Source organism: Phyllobates terribilis, unplaced genomic scaffold, assembly GCF_046119375.1.
Source record: "Phyllobates terribilis strain yellow unplaced genomic scaffold, ASM4611937v1 Scaffold_9__5_contigs__length_417890890, whole genome shotgun sequence".
Classification (NCBI taxonomy): Eukaryota; Metazoa; Chordata; class Amphibia; order Anura; family Dendrobatidae; genus Phyllobates; species Phyllobates terribilis.
Window position 1 is genome coordinate 76,876,656 of NW_027362769.1, and position 14,528 is coordinate 76,891,183.

Here is a 14,528-nt window from a genome sequence, read left to right on the forward strand (position 1 = left end):
CATGACGCTCATCCAGTTGAAGTACAGTGCTTATTCCCGCTAGTGGTTCAGATCATTGTATAAAACTTATTTTTCAGAACATGTCTCAGGGCTCTGTCAGTGCAAAGTAATTTCGTTCACCTGACAAATAAGCTAATCAAATAATAAATCCCCGAAAATGTTAACTGCCATTACCGACATGTCATACCGCACTTCTGACTGCGCTGAATAATGAGAACAGCAAGTGTAATGAGTTTCGCCCCGACTTTTCTAAACCGAGAAGAAAAGTTAAACAAGAAGTTTATAATCAATTTGGAGTTGGCCAACTTTGCCTACTTCCTCAAATAACTACCTCTTCTGTTGAGTGTACAGGGGTTAGATACTTTGGAAATAAAGTGCAAGTCTTCTGACGCAACTACCAAGTGAGTGCTGAAATAGGACAATGCGATGCAAACTAGTATTAAACCTACTGGCTAAAGTTACACAGTAACTGCATCATCCGATTGAGGCAGTTACCTTCCAATAATGGTCACAAAGAAATATCTGTGTTTCTGTCTAGTACACTAAAGTACAGTTCCAAAAGCAAGAACGCAAGCTTTAATATCTGCCTAAAAAAGGGCCAATTCATGTACCACATGTAATCCCAGGAAGCACAAATCCCATGAGTTATGCATCTTGCTTCCGACGGATCGCATCAAATAGCAAAACCCCCATGAACCACAAGGTCCTCTGCATATAGAAAGAAGCATTAGGCCACGGCCCCACTATCAGTATTTGGTCAGTATTTTTTCTCAGGAGTGGGAGACAAAACCAGATGAGGAACAATCAGAGAAAAGGTGTAATAGAAACAAGTCACCAATTCTACATTTATCACCTACTCCTAGTTTTGTCTCCCACTCCTGAGAAAAAAAAAAAACTGACCGAATACTGACCAAATACTGAGATAGTGGGGCCGTGGCCATACATTGGATCTTATAATGAATCACATTACTGACTAGGTTTATAAACGTATGTAAAAAGTTTTTAAGTTTTAAGCGTTTATAGCATGCAATCCCCATGGCGCAAAAAAAAAAAAAAAAAAAAAAAAAAAGGGCTGAAGCAATGGTAAGAAGGGGATTCAGGAGTGGAGCATGTAGCGCCTGCAACTGGCTGTAACATACAACCAGGCTCCCACTTCATAAAAAAAAAAAAAAAAAAAAAAAAAAAACACAGAACGGTTGTCTGTCGAAAAAATAAGGCCACACACTATTCAAATAAACAAAAAGGAATAAAAAAACCTGTCCTTAGATTTTATTTTTCAGTCCATTGACAAAAGTTACATCTCTCAGGTCATTTATGATGGACAGTAAAATAGAAGTCAGCACGCAAAAGAAACAAGCCCTCAGAGACAGCCATGTGGTCGACAAAAAAAAAAAGAAAAAAGTAATGGCTCTCTAACAAATATTAGATAATACCCCTACATAATTATCTGTTCAATCAATCTTTCACCTGGCAGCAACTCAATGCAACAAAAAAAAACAAAAAAAACAAGCAAAACATGGTTAAGGGGTTCAGTGATTGTCACACCAAAATCAGAACAACAGTTTCTACAGGTGGCGTAGCGTGCGACATAAAGAAACTGGTGAGTGGCAGTCTTGTTAGCAATGACGCCCTGATAATGAGAGTTTAGAAAAAATGGCCAGATTAGTTCAAGATGACAAGTGACAGTACCTCAAGTATCCATGCGTCACAAGAGTGGTATGTCGAAGAGCATCTCTGAGCGCACAATTCAGCCTTCGGGTAGAGGGACTACAACCTCACAATACCACACACCAGGTTTTCAGTTAAAAAAAAAAAAAAAAAATATATAGAAAAGAGGCCTCACCTGGCACTGGCCAACCCAAAATGAGATCTCCACCCTTCCTTGTGTGAAGGGTTTGGGCTGATGATGGTGGAGAAATGGCCACAGTCTACAATAATCTATCAACTAATTCTAGCATGATAAAACAACATGTCACATGCCAAAACAAAAAAGTGTTTCACTGTTTGTTCCATCAGCAGCTTACAAAACACATGATGTTTCAACTCTATATGGGGTCCTTACCAAAGACTTAGATTTATAGGGCCAAACCGAGGTATATTTTATCAAAGCCCCCCATGTAGGATTGACATGTTGTATGTTTTGTGAGCTGCCGAAAAGAACCCCTTAGATTTTGTCACACTTTTCTCTTTTATTTTTTGCACAGAAATAACCTATATGGATTCATTGATTTGGTGAATTTTGCATCATGATGCTAAACACAAAGAATAAGTGTGCTGTGAACAAGGAATGCCGACATACCAAGTGCAGGTCATTTCAAGCGCTGTTACCAAGGATTACAATAAACTTTGGTGTATTTTAAAAAGGGAACCAGTCATGTGAAAAATGCTATTAACCTTCAGATATGGGGTTAATCTGCAGGTTAATAGTGTTCTCAATCTGCCCAGCGATCGCACTGAGAGCCCCACTGCCAGGAGGAAATTAACTTTTTTCTACTTGCTAGCATTCGGCTTCCAGTCACAGAGGTGGTGCCGAAGTGGTTACAGTCACCGCTCTCTTTGGCCCTATTGCTGAGCTGCTGTCAGTCAGGGCCGGGTGCGCGGTTACAGCTCTATACACAGAGCGGTGACTGAAGCCATTCCGGTGCCGCCCCCGTAACTGGAAGACGAACACTGCCGCGAGGAATACAGTTAATTTCCTCCTGGCAGCGGGGCTCTCAGTGTGGGCACAGGGCAGGTTCAGAACGTTATTAAAGTGCAGATTAATCCCATATCGGCAGGTTAATAGGGTTTTTTCATGAGATAGGTTCCCTTTAATGAACTCTACAGTCACTAGATCTCAGTCAAAAACAGAGCACCTTTGGTATGTGTTGGAGCAGGAGAGTTGCAACATGACAAAGTAGCTGTCAATTCTGATGCTACAGAAAAACAGTGGAAGAAAAATATTTCTCTCTTCTATTTGGGATTAATAAAAAACACACACAAAAAAATATAGACCGCCAAGAATAAATGGTCCTACCCAGCACTAGAAAGGTATACCTAAAAAAAGTGGTCAACAAATTATTACATGGTTCATACCAAGCAATGAATGTGTTCCAGCTTGTAACAAAAATATGGGAAGATGGAATATGGGCTCCAAATATATAAATTTGGGACTGAGAATCACATAGCATAAGTCCATGTAGAGAATGGCATGGACAAACACCGCATTCGACTGGAGCATCAAGGAAAATGAGGATCCGAGTCAGGGATCAGCTATATAAGCCATAGAGAATATTTGTATTATACCCCTTTATAGATTCAGTGAGAGAATGTAATTTGTATTGATTTAGGCTAGGGCTATATGACGACATGTATCGCAGTGACACATTGCAATAATGGATGTAATGATTTCCTGCAACATACTGTGGCACAGAGTCGCATAGGTTTATAAAGGTTTTAGATTTTCTGTGGCTGGTGGCAAGTCACATCCAATACACTTGCCATAGACTTTGTTGTATGCAACTTGGCAGTTTTATTTATGGCAAAATCAAAACTCTAAAATAGTCAAGTGACACATGTCACCATATAGCCCCAGTCTAATAGGGCCAGAGAAGTCATTCAATTATTAAAACTTAGAGTCTGAATAAAGTTTAGTCCACAAATTATTGCCCATTGGTGAATAGAAGCCAAACAATCAAGACTAGCGCTATAGCACTGCTGTACTTACAAGACTGAAGAGCGTCAATACCAGTATGTACAAAACATACATTATCTCACCTGTATCTATTTACCCAAAACTAGCACTTTGCTCGTAAAACAATGCAGCCAGCACTCACTACGGAAATGAGCTATGGAGAGCTTTCACACAATAAAATTATTATTTTTGTTCTAATTACGACATGCTTTATTATGCCTCAAAACCTCAAAAGATTTCGGATACAAAGACTACTGGAAGGCAATGCCCATCTGGATGGTAATCCAGCTTCTATGTTCCATCTTCAATTAGAACAATTGTTCCAAAAGAGACAGTAGTAGCTCATTTGTTTTTTGCCTTTTTTAAAAAAAAAATTCAGACAATTTTAAACTTCTCATTAGGGATTAGTGGACCAGTGGAAGTTCGGGTACCAGAACTTTACTCGAACCCCATTAAAATATATGGGGAAAATTTTATCTCTCTCTCTGCTACGGACTTCCCCGGGAACTCAGAACATTGCAACGGACTTCCAGGAGAAGTCTGTGATCGGCGTTTAGCACCAGACACCAAATGTCCGGTAGCAAACCCAAACTTTTAAGTTCAGGTTTGCTCATCCCTATTTATCATTAAAAGTCTAGAAGGAATCAACAATTTAAATACATCTAAAGGGGTCAATGTCCTTTATACTAGTTTGCACCTTGGAAAGGTCTTCTAAATGCCACTTAGAATTTATCTCATAGGACGTTTCGGTGCAAGGAGTAGGATCATTTTATATGGTAGATAATCGGTAACGACTATCCAGATGTCAGACTTGGGGGCAGATACAGGAGTTCTCATTACTGCTCTACTATATAGAAAGTCTATTTTTAAATGGTGCTCGGACTAACAAAAAGGCAAGTATAACCCAACTATAACCTCAAAATGTTATCCTATGCCCCACCGAGAGACAATATATCTCCAGCATTTGCCATTCTGGACTCTAAAAAGCTGGTGACAACAATCGTAGGAACTCTATTGGCAGTCGCCCAACTTTTCTAAATACCAATATCCTATTCAACGTCTTACTTATACCTAATCTTGTTAAAGTGGTAAATTATCGTAATCTCTGTATTAGAGGAACCTACTGTGAGTAAACTGATTGCAAAAAAATTACAGAACTAATACATTCTCCGCTTATTTACATTTTTTGGTAACATTATGGAGTCTTGCAAAGGGTACAACATGTAAGCAATGACAGGCAATAGTATCAGGTAATATTAATATCAGATTCTACAGGCAGTTTGGCTTCTGGCTGCTTACCCGTATGACTCCTCTTATGGACCATTAGCACATTGGGGCCAATGCAAATCATGCCACAGACGTCACATTTCAGTTTACCATTCGGAAGCCGGATTGCGCCATCCAGAGACATATCCTGGCTCATGCGGCTGTCAGAGATCCCATTGGTCTCAGCTACTGATTCTTCCAGTCCACTCTCATCATCCTGTGACTGTAGTGGTGTGTCTCGACGAAGTGTCTTTCGGTCTCCTTCCTCATCGCTATGCATCTCTAACTTCACAGAATTTGCTAAGAAAAAAATAAAAGGCAACAATTATACTTTCAATGTAGATCACTTTACTATTTGGTTCTTACCATACAGAAAATGTTCTTATCACATTTCTACAAAACAGACTCAACGCACTAATACATGACATACATTCCATTTACTCTACATTATATATGCTTAGATTTAATATATGTATCACTAGTATAATATGAGACCGCCATAATAGATTCCAGAAAAATTGTCATCCATCATTCCATGAGTCCTGAAGGCATCATGGGCTATGCAATGTAAGCCCTACAGCGGTATTACTACAAACCTAAGTAGATATGCCTATCAGTACTCTAGGAAAGCAGGGCGACACCTCCTATGGAGAGAAAGGACTGAATCAAGCACTTGATAAACAAGAGACTTCTTAAAATTAAGGGAAATTCAACCTAAAAGTTATTTATACAAATAAGGGCTCCTTCACAGATCTGTTTTTTTTTTGCATATAAGTGCTTTCCGTGTTTTTTACAAATAGCACTCGTACCTATAACAGTGCATAGTGCCATTCACATGGCCGTAATTTTTCGTGGACCAAGTGGTCTGTGCAAAATTGTGGAGACATGTCCAATATTGATCAGAGTGTTGGATCAAAATTGGCAATGCCAGTCTTTAGATCCGTGAGCGAAAAAAAAAAAACCCCAAAAACTGACAGCATTGGGATGCCATGAGTTCTGTCTTGTTTTCATGGAATGCTAAATTGGAAACGGGAGAAACTTTTTTTTTTTTTTCTGTTGCTCATCCAAGAAAAACTGATGGAACTCAGACTAAACTGTGATGAAACTCGAGCCAATTTCCTCGTACGAGAAAATCACTGGAGTCTGAACGAGCCCTATGTCAGACTACTGGTAAGGGACTGTGAACTTGGCCCCGTCAACTTACTGGCCACGGAGTTCATGGAAGTTTGAGGAGACCTCAAACTCCTTTGGCTTGATCAACAGGTACACATCCTGTATGTAAGAGCACCACCAGTAACACCATAATTGTATCATTATTAAAAAAAAAATTATATTATATTATATATATATATATATATATATATATATATATATATATATATATATATATATATATTTATATTATTAAGCAGCAACAAACTATTACACAAAGCCAAATAAATACATTTATACAGAGGTCTTGAGGCATGTGATGCATACATCTTCTATCAAGCTGAAAAGGGGGGCTGAACCTCTAGAAAGAGGATCTCACATCTCACTTTTGGCTGACTTTATTCCACAGTTGTCAAAAACTGAAACATTTAATATAAAATTTCTGTATCATTCTAGTTTACATGCATGTGTGTGCAATAAGTAGTAAATCTTCCTATATTTTCGTTGAACTCTTTAGCCTATTAACACACTGGTGACCATTGGGCTCCTGAGAGGTCACCAAGATGGCTTAAAACTGATTACATTGCTGGATGGGCAAGTAAAAGACAAGTTCATACATACCTTCCTGGTCGCAAGTGTAATGGGGTACCTGCTGATTCCTGGCTAGTGCATCAATCCTCTGCCTAGCGCCACCCCTATATGCTTGACATCTGCTCAGCACTGCCAATAGCGACAGAGTATGGCCGATGTCCATCAAGCACATAGCGGCACAGCTAGGTGGGAAAAAAATGTGGAGGTCTGCTGGGAACCAACTTACCCCCAGTGCACATCATATTAAATAAGGTTCAAAGATGAAGGACAACAGTACTGAGAAATAAAAAGTAATTGCCATTTGGCAACATTACTTATTTTGTATTGGTGCCCAGGAGCATCATGATGGGACGCTAAGCAGGATAACCAGCTCTATAATAATAGATTTTGAAAGACTATATGCACTCTTAACTTTAGCATGTTAAAAAAAAATTAAAACTGGCCAAAAGATATATATATTTTAACTTATGTGGAGTAGACGGAGACTAATCTTGTTGACGAGGGCATTCAATTATCAATGGCTACCCCTTCATGCCTAAAAGTTAGTAGTCGGTCTATACCAGGAGGAAAAAGGTCCTAATTTTTCACAAAATAAAATACAAGTTAACATCAAATGGAAATGTAAGTACATTGCAATAAAGTAGTATGATATTTTCAAGAAAAACAAACCCGATGTGTATAAAATAAGGGGATGCTCTAACATTATGCCAGGATTGAAAAAAAATAAAAAAACAAGCCTCAAGATTACTCTTGCAGAGTTGACTGTTTCTACCTCCCAACTTCTCACCGTACGGTCTCATCTCGTTGCTTTTTGGCTTTCCTCCAGTAGGACAGAACATCTGCCAGGTGTTTGCTGCAAGCTGTTTGCCCCTCTCCTTGTGGTGTGCGCGTAGAAGCCCACAAGTAAGGGTGCAGGGTCGTTGGCAGCGCAGGAAGCCTGACCTCATGCAGCCCCAGTCTCCTGCTTAGCACATCTCCATCCTTCCACTTATAGATCCTGCCGTCAGTGCTTGTTGTGTGCCTGTATCCTCTCCCACTGGGATGGATGGGCGAACAGCAGATCTCCATAGAGGATAAGTACTGCAAGAGGGATCTCCTCGCAGCTATACAGAATCTACCGTACCTGTATAATAATAATACAGGCACATACACGATACTGCTGCTGTGAACATGACCAGTGTCGGACTGGGGTGCCAAGAGCCCACTAGTAACATTGACTTTGGGGGGGCCCACTTTTCACCTGCACGCAAATATTACATGAACCTCGTTCACAAAAGTACCTATACTTCTATATAATAATAAACTGGGTAGTTTGGCAAATTAATATGCTGCTTGATATGCAGTTTTTTTTCTGTACAGTGTGAATTATACCAAGTACTGCCCATACAGTGGAATTGAGGGCTCCTGTCTGCACAGGGGCCCACCGGGGGATTCCCCTGTTCCCCTATGAGCCAGTCTGAGCCTGAACGTGACCCATTTTACCACTCTCTGCAATTACACAATTTTTTTTTTCAATTTAGAAGCAAAAGCAAAAAGGTTGATCCACAACTTCTACAAAAATTCATATCACTAAATGCCAGACTTTTGAATTGTTATACAGTTACTGTTACCCCATCATCCGTGGATACTAGTCTCCCACTACTACATTATTCACTGTAATCGTTGAATTCTATTCATGAATCATAAGATCAGGATGATAAAGGGCTTACAATGATAAAAACACATAGAAACACACTGTAAACTGTGAAATTCATACATTAACAACTACATCTAATGGATTACACTTTAAATTTAAAGCTCCGCAGCTGTAAGGTCTGACAAGAGCTGCAAACCAAAGTTTAACAATTCACAGGCTAGTAAGGCTCTGTTCACATTAAAGCCAGAGCCGTGCATCAGAGGCATTGCCAGACCTATACAATCTCTGCAAGACGCTGAAGGACAGTCAGTGTAGGCTGTCACTGCCCACAATGTTAAAGCGAATCTGTCAGTAGGATCAACCCTCCTAAACTGACAGATATATATACAAAGCTGGTGACAGGTTCCCTTTAAGGCCATGTTGTGACATCATTGCATGAATGCTACGATTCTTAACGTTGCCTCTTTTTGTGTGCTGAAAATTTGTTTAGACTCCTTAGATAGGTCTGGGTCTTGGTCAAGCTTGGAGCCTATATCAGCTGTCAGGTTCCCTAAAAAATGCCGTCAAATCTGCACTGAAAACGTATCAAAAAAGGGGACGATGCATTAAAAGAAAAATTAAAATAAAAACACCCAGCAAATATGTAATAAAAACAGACTGCTATTGGGCATTTAAGTGTAGACACCTGCAGAAAAAAAAAGCAGTATTTTTCTACATTGGAACATGGCCTATAAGTCTCGGGTTTCCGCTGCATCAGTACAAGTGAATTGCAAATGGTTTGCCTATTCTTAGGGCCCATTAACAATAAGACAAGCCATTTGCAATCCATTTGTAAGAATGCAGCAGAAGGCCGGTGTGACTTCTTGGAAGCTGCACTGTGCGCTGAGCACTACTCGCTGCCTTGTGTGATGTAATAGGACATGGAAAGTGAAAAAGTATACATATCACATCTGGGTACATAAAACTGTACAATAAACCTATAAAAGACTGATCTTCAGACAAGGTGATTGTACATGGCACTTAGATGAGCATGTGGCAGGCTGCGTGTTAGATATAAAAAAAGATCATCTCACTGCTAGATTACAGCGATAGATGGATCTCATCAAGCACAGGAAATATTTATTCAATAGTTTATGATTAGGATTTAATTGAGTGGTTTCTTGACAAAGTGTTGGGGTATTAAGAAGCCTAGTGAAGATTTAACAGGAGCAGAAAGCTGCTGAGGTCACCAATCAATTGCTTTTGCGCGAATTCAGTTGTTCAGCGCAATACGATTAATTAATTAAGGTCTCATTCAGACGGAAGTGATTTTTCACGTGAAAAACGGTCTGAGTTTCACCGGTGTTTTGGATCAGATGTCATCAGTGATTTTTCACATATGACAAAATAAGAAATAAATTACAAAGCTTCTCCTACCCATTGCAATGTTAAAAGGGACTGTCAGCACAGAGTAACTGTTCAGCGTACAGGCGCTTAGTGCACCCAAGGTGTGGCCAAACCTTTAAGTTCACCTTGCCACCTGCTTGTTTCTCCTCTATCTCCACCCTTACCTCTTCATTGATTGACAGCTCTTTCGTCATAGAGCCAGAGAAGGGTAGACATAGATCTGTCAAAAGCTTTATAAAGCCAAAGCTGTCAATCAAAGAAGAGCGAGAGATAGAGGGAAAACAAGTAGGTGGGAAGGTGAACTGAACTGTTTGGCCACACCAAGGGTGCACCAAGAACATCTTCTTGGTTTGAACATTCCTTCTGTGCTCATAAACTCCCTTTAATCACATGCAGGACATAAATTGCACATACGTATGTGGTCCATGATTTTCCCAGACCCATATACTCATGGGTAGCTTTGATCTGTGGCTCGGATCAAAATCAGATAGGTCTCTGATTTTTGTATGCTCTTCCCATGTTTGCGTGAGTTTCGTCCGGGTCCTCCCTCAATTCAAAGACATACTGATAGGGAATTTAGACTGTAAGCCCCAATGGGGACAGTGATGATGATGTCTGTAAAGCGCTGTGTAATATGATGGCGCTATATAAAGCAATAAATATTACATTTATTGAAATACTTCTATGTCAGATACTAAGTGGAACCTTCTTTACGAAGCCTTTACTTCTTCCATGTTACTCGCATACCACATACTCAGCCAGCAAAGTATCTGGGCGGCACAGTACATTATTAAGTGCTTACAGACCTGCGGCATACATTGTCTCTTATCGCCGGAACATGCAGACACCTTTAAGTCAATGTCATATTTAGTTTCACAACCTGTTGTTTTCAGCCTTTGATAAGGGAATGAGACAACCATCTCATCATTATGAAAGCCTTCGCTATCTTTCTTTCCTTGTGCTGTTTGAGCAACATTCTTCGTAACGGCCTCTTCCTGCATTCACATGACATTTTAAAAGTTGCCTCATGTAGCGGATGATCTCAAAATTATCAAAAGAAAACATCTTAGAAATTAGAAGAAAAAAAAAACCTATAAGATCTCTTGCTCATTCAAATTCTGCAGTTTTTTCTTTTACAGGATGGTTCAGGGGTACTTTGTACCACATATTAAAGGCATCACCTTGTGTCTGCTTACCAATCTCTCGAAAAATTCAACATCTACAAATAAAGAGGCTAAAAATGTAAACTGAAGAAACACTATATATCCAAGAGATAGCAAGATGGGAACACAGTAGCACCTTTAGAAAATATCTCAGATCAAATGCTACAAATATAAAATGCACATTACATAGTGTGAACTATACAATGGTCTCTTCAGTATATTCTATTGTATCTAGTAGAACACTAAGAGCGTCTCCCAGTACAAGGTTTGATCTAAAAAGGCTTCAGTAAAATTATAAAAACTATGTTCAAAGTTTTCGAAAGTGTTCAAAAAGTTTGTCCCCCCCCCCCCCCCCCAAGCAGAAACCACTGCAGAAAATTCTTCTTTTTTGGGACGTTTTTCTTTCCTGAAATGGTTTTGAAGCTTTTTTTCCTGAAGTTTTTTTTTTGGAGCATTTTGATTGGATAGGGTCTAGTTTGGAGCAGATTTCTCAGGATCTGCTTCACAGAAATGGCATGCAATTTTTTTTTTACCCTACCAGGCGTTTTTTTTAAAAGAACTTCTTCGGGAAGGAGATCAATATTACGACCAGACAGTGTTCTTATATCCATACAAGATTCTTAAAGGGGTTGTCCACTACTCAGACATGTCCCTTCTCAATCCCTAGGTTTCCCACCAAGGACATGTGCTAATGAAGCAGAACGCTTCTTACCCTGGACTACTCCTGCCTCCGATCTTCTAATCGCAACTCCCTAGATGTGATTCCCAGGCTCCATAACAAGAAGATTATTGGGGCTCTTAATCATGAAAAAAAGTGTTCTGGAAAGTTGTTCTAATCAATCGACACAACATGAAAGCAAACCATTTGCCAAACATTTATTGGTGGGCACGTCATGCCATCCGTGGAAGTAAATGCCAGTTGTAATATTACTAAAGGACTAGACTAAACAGAAGCCACAAATGCTCCAAAGATCAGCCTGTTTTGCCATTGTAGAGATGTGTTGAAGTGAACACTGACAACTAGAACACAGTCTCCCATCTCATCCCAGCAGTCACATCAGGAAAGTCCCTAGGGTCCAATTACTTATTTGATACCCAGAGAACAAGAAATCCAGCCCTACATAGTTTCACGGCAAGAAATCCACAGCAGGACAAAAGCCAAGAGGATCTCTCAGAATACAAGCTGCACACAAGATAAAGAACTAGAGGCACGCTATAACATCACTAGCTAAACAAATTTAAGTCGATGGTAGTATCAGTCAAATATCAACTGGTTTAAGTATTTCCTAAACGTAAGAAGTACATATATGTTAATAGTTTGCATATTTTTAATTGTCAAAAATAAAGAATGAACAAAAGAAAAAAATCTAAATCAAATCAATATTTGGTGTGATCACCCATTCTCTACAGAAAAGCATCAATTATTCTAGGTACACTTGTTTAAAGTCAGGGATTGTATTCGATTATGGTCAAGTGTATGAGTAACCAGTTCTACCTAACAGGTTCATGATCATCATTTTCATATGTAGGTTGAAAAACAGTCAATAACTGAAAGGAAGAGCTGTGTAGAAGGCTTAAAACTGGGTGAGGAACAGCCAAACTCTGCTACAAAAGGGGAGGTTGTAGAAGACTGTTTCATGTCACACCATAGAAAGATTGAGCACAGCAACAAGGCAGGTAGATAGGTAGCTATAATGCATCAAAATCACATTTCAAAGCAGACTCGAGTATTCAAGATGTTCTGTTCAAGCTCTTTTGAAGGAACACAAGTAATGGGCAATGTTTAGGGATATAGATGCAGTGGTGGGCCAAAGAAACTTAGTGCAGGAGATAAAATACACATTATGCTTACTTCCCTGAAATAAGAAAATGTCAAGCAGTTCAATCAGCTCAGAACTGGCAGCAACCAGTGGGATCCAGCTACACCCATCTACTTTCAGAAATGTCCACCCACAAGTGGTCTTCATGGAAGAATTGCATTAAAAAAAAGCCATATACTTTCAAAATGGAAACAAGATCAAAATTACTTAACTATGCATGAAAATATAGGAATAGGGGTGCAGAAAAATGGCAACAGATGCTCTAGAATGATTAGGCAAAATTTGAAATAGGTTTCTGTAAAAGAAGGCAGTTTGCTAGCCCAAGAGCTGGAGAGCAGTGCAATAATGAGTGTCTGCAAGCAACAGTGAAGCATGGTGGAGGTTACTTGCAAGTTTGTGGCTGCATTTCACCAAATGGAATTAGTGATTTGGTCAAGATTAAAGTCCTGAAAATGAGGACATGACCCACACACAGTCTTGATCGCAACATTGAGTCTGTGTGGTGTTAAATGAAGCGACAGAAGGATATACGCAGTCCTATATCCATAGAAGATCTGTGGTTATTTCTTCAAAATGTTTGTAACGATGTCTCTGCTGAGTTCCTTCAAAAACTGTAGAAGTGTACCTAGAAGATTGATGCTGATTTGAAGGCAAAGGACAGTCACACCAAATGTTGGTTTGATTTAGTTTTCTTTTTTGTTAGTTCAGTTTGCATTTTGTTAATTGATAAAAATGCACAATAAATAGACCACTCACACTTCAGTAGTGTTTTTCATTTACAGATGGCCCTTCAAATAGTTCTTCATCAGTATGACATAGAATAATCCACATCTTTTTAAGACTGGAAACCACATGTAACATGACATTTCAAGGGGTCATGCATGCTTAGTCAAGTATGGCTACTTCTGTAAGCCCTGCTGGAGTAGTCGCTCCAAACCACAGAAATGTGAATAGGTGATATGTGTATGTGGTAGGAAAACATTTAAATAGACAGCTCTCAGCCACTGCTGGACACCAACATCTGTAGCGTCAGCGGCAGATGAAATACAGTATGATATGATGGATATTTAGATGAATGTTCGACCATATAATACAAAACAGACACAGTAGCTTCTACCATGTGGATGAAAACATGGTTTCAACTCAAAATTGGCTTATTTTGAGATGTATGAGATTAATGATACACTTATTACATACTGTAGCGGTTGAATGATAGCTCATACAACGGAATATTCAGCACACTTCTGCTTTGCTTTAGATTCACCAGCAATCCATGTTTAAGCGACCCAATGTTGGCAGCTGACCTTTTTTAGAAAATAGCGTAGTGTGGATAGACTGGGACACCGTCCAGAACCACCACAGGCAGTCTGCCTTCTGCTAACCTGAAGTTATCTAATATTCAAGAGCTGAAAATCGAGAATTTTTGAGAAAAAAAATCACATAATTGTGACTGTGCCATGTGAATAGACATATCTGAAAAGGAGTGTTAAAAATTGGTGCACAAAGTGTTTTCAGTGAACTTTCAGATTCTACTTTACCAACAAAGTTACATAGCTTGTGATAAAGAGGAATGGAAGTAGCACTCACCGGTTCTTCAAAATTGAAAGTCTTTATTTAAGGCATAAAAAAAACTTGCAGCTGGGAGGGATAGAGCTTCCAGGACCCGTTGAAGCGCACACCACGCGAAACGGCAGTCGTCCGCTCATCGTGCTCTATCCCTCCCGGTGTTACTTCCATTCCTCTTTAATCACGATTCATGAACTTTTTCACATGCAAGCATCCGGGGGTTCTTTTGGCGACATTTTTGCTCTTGAATAACAAAGTCAATTAAGGACATGCAG

At 39.4% G+C, this 14,528-nt stretch overlaps 1 protein-coding gene across 7 annotated transcripts in view; it reads right to left on the reverse strand.

Annotated features, from left to right (window-relative positions):
- Positions 1-14,528, reverse strand: part of IKZF2 (IKAROS family zinc finger 2) — an 88,034-nt gene that overhangs the window by 25,782 nt on the left and 47,724 nt on the right. For 5 of the 7 annotated variants that reach the window (XM_073646622.1, XM_073646623.1, XM_073646624.1 and 2 more), the window contains exon 4: positions 4,973-5,239. In XM_073646622.1, coding sequence (XP_073502723.1) covers positions 4,973-5,239 — 267 coding nt within the window. The remainder of the gene's footprint in view (positions 1-4,972; positions 5,240-14,528) is intronic. The other 2 variants (XM_073646625.1, XM_073646620.1) reach the window with 1 other exon arrangement.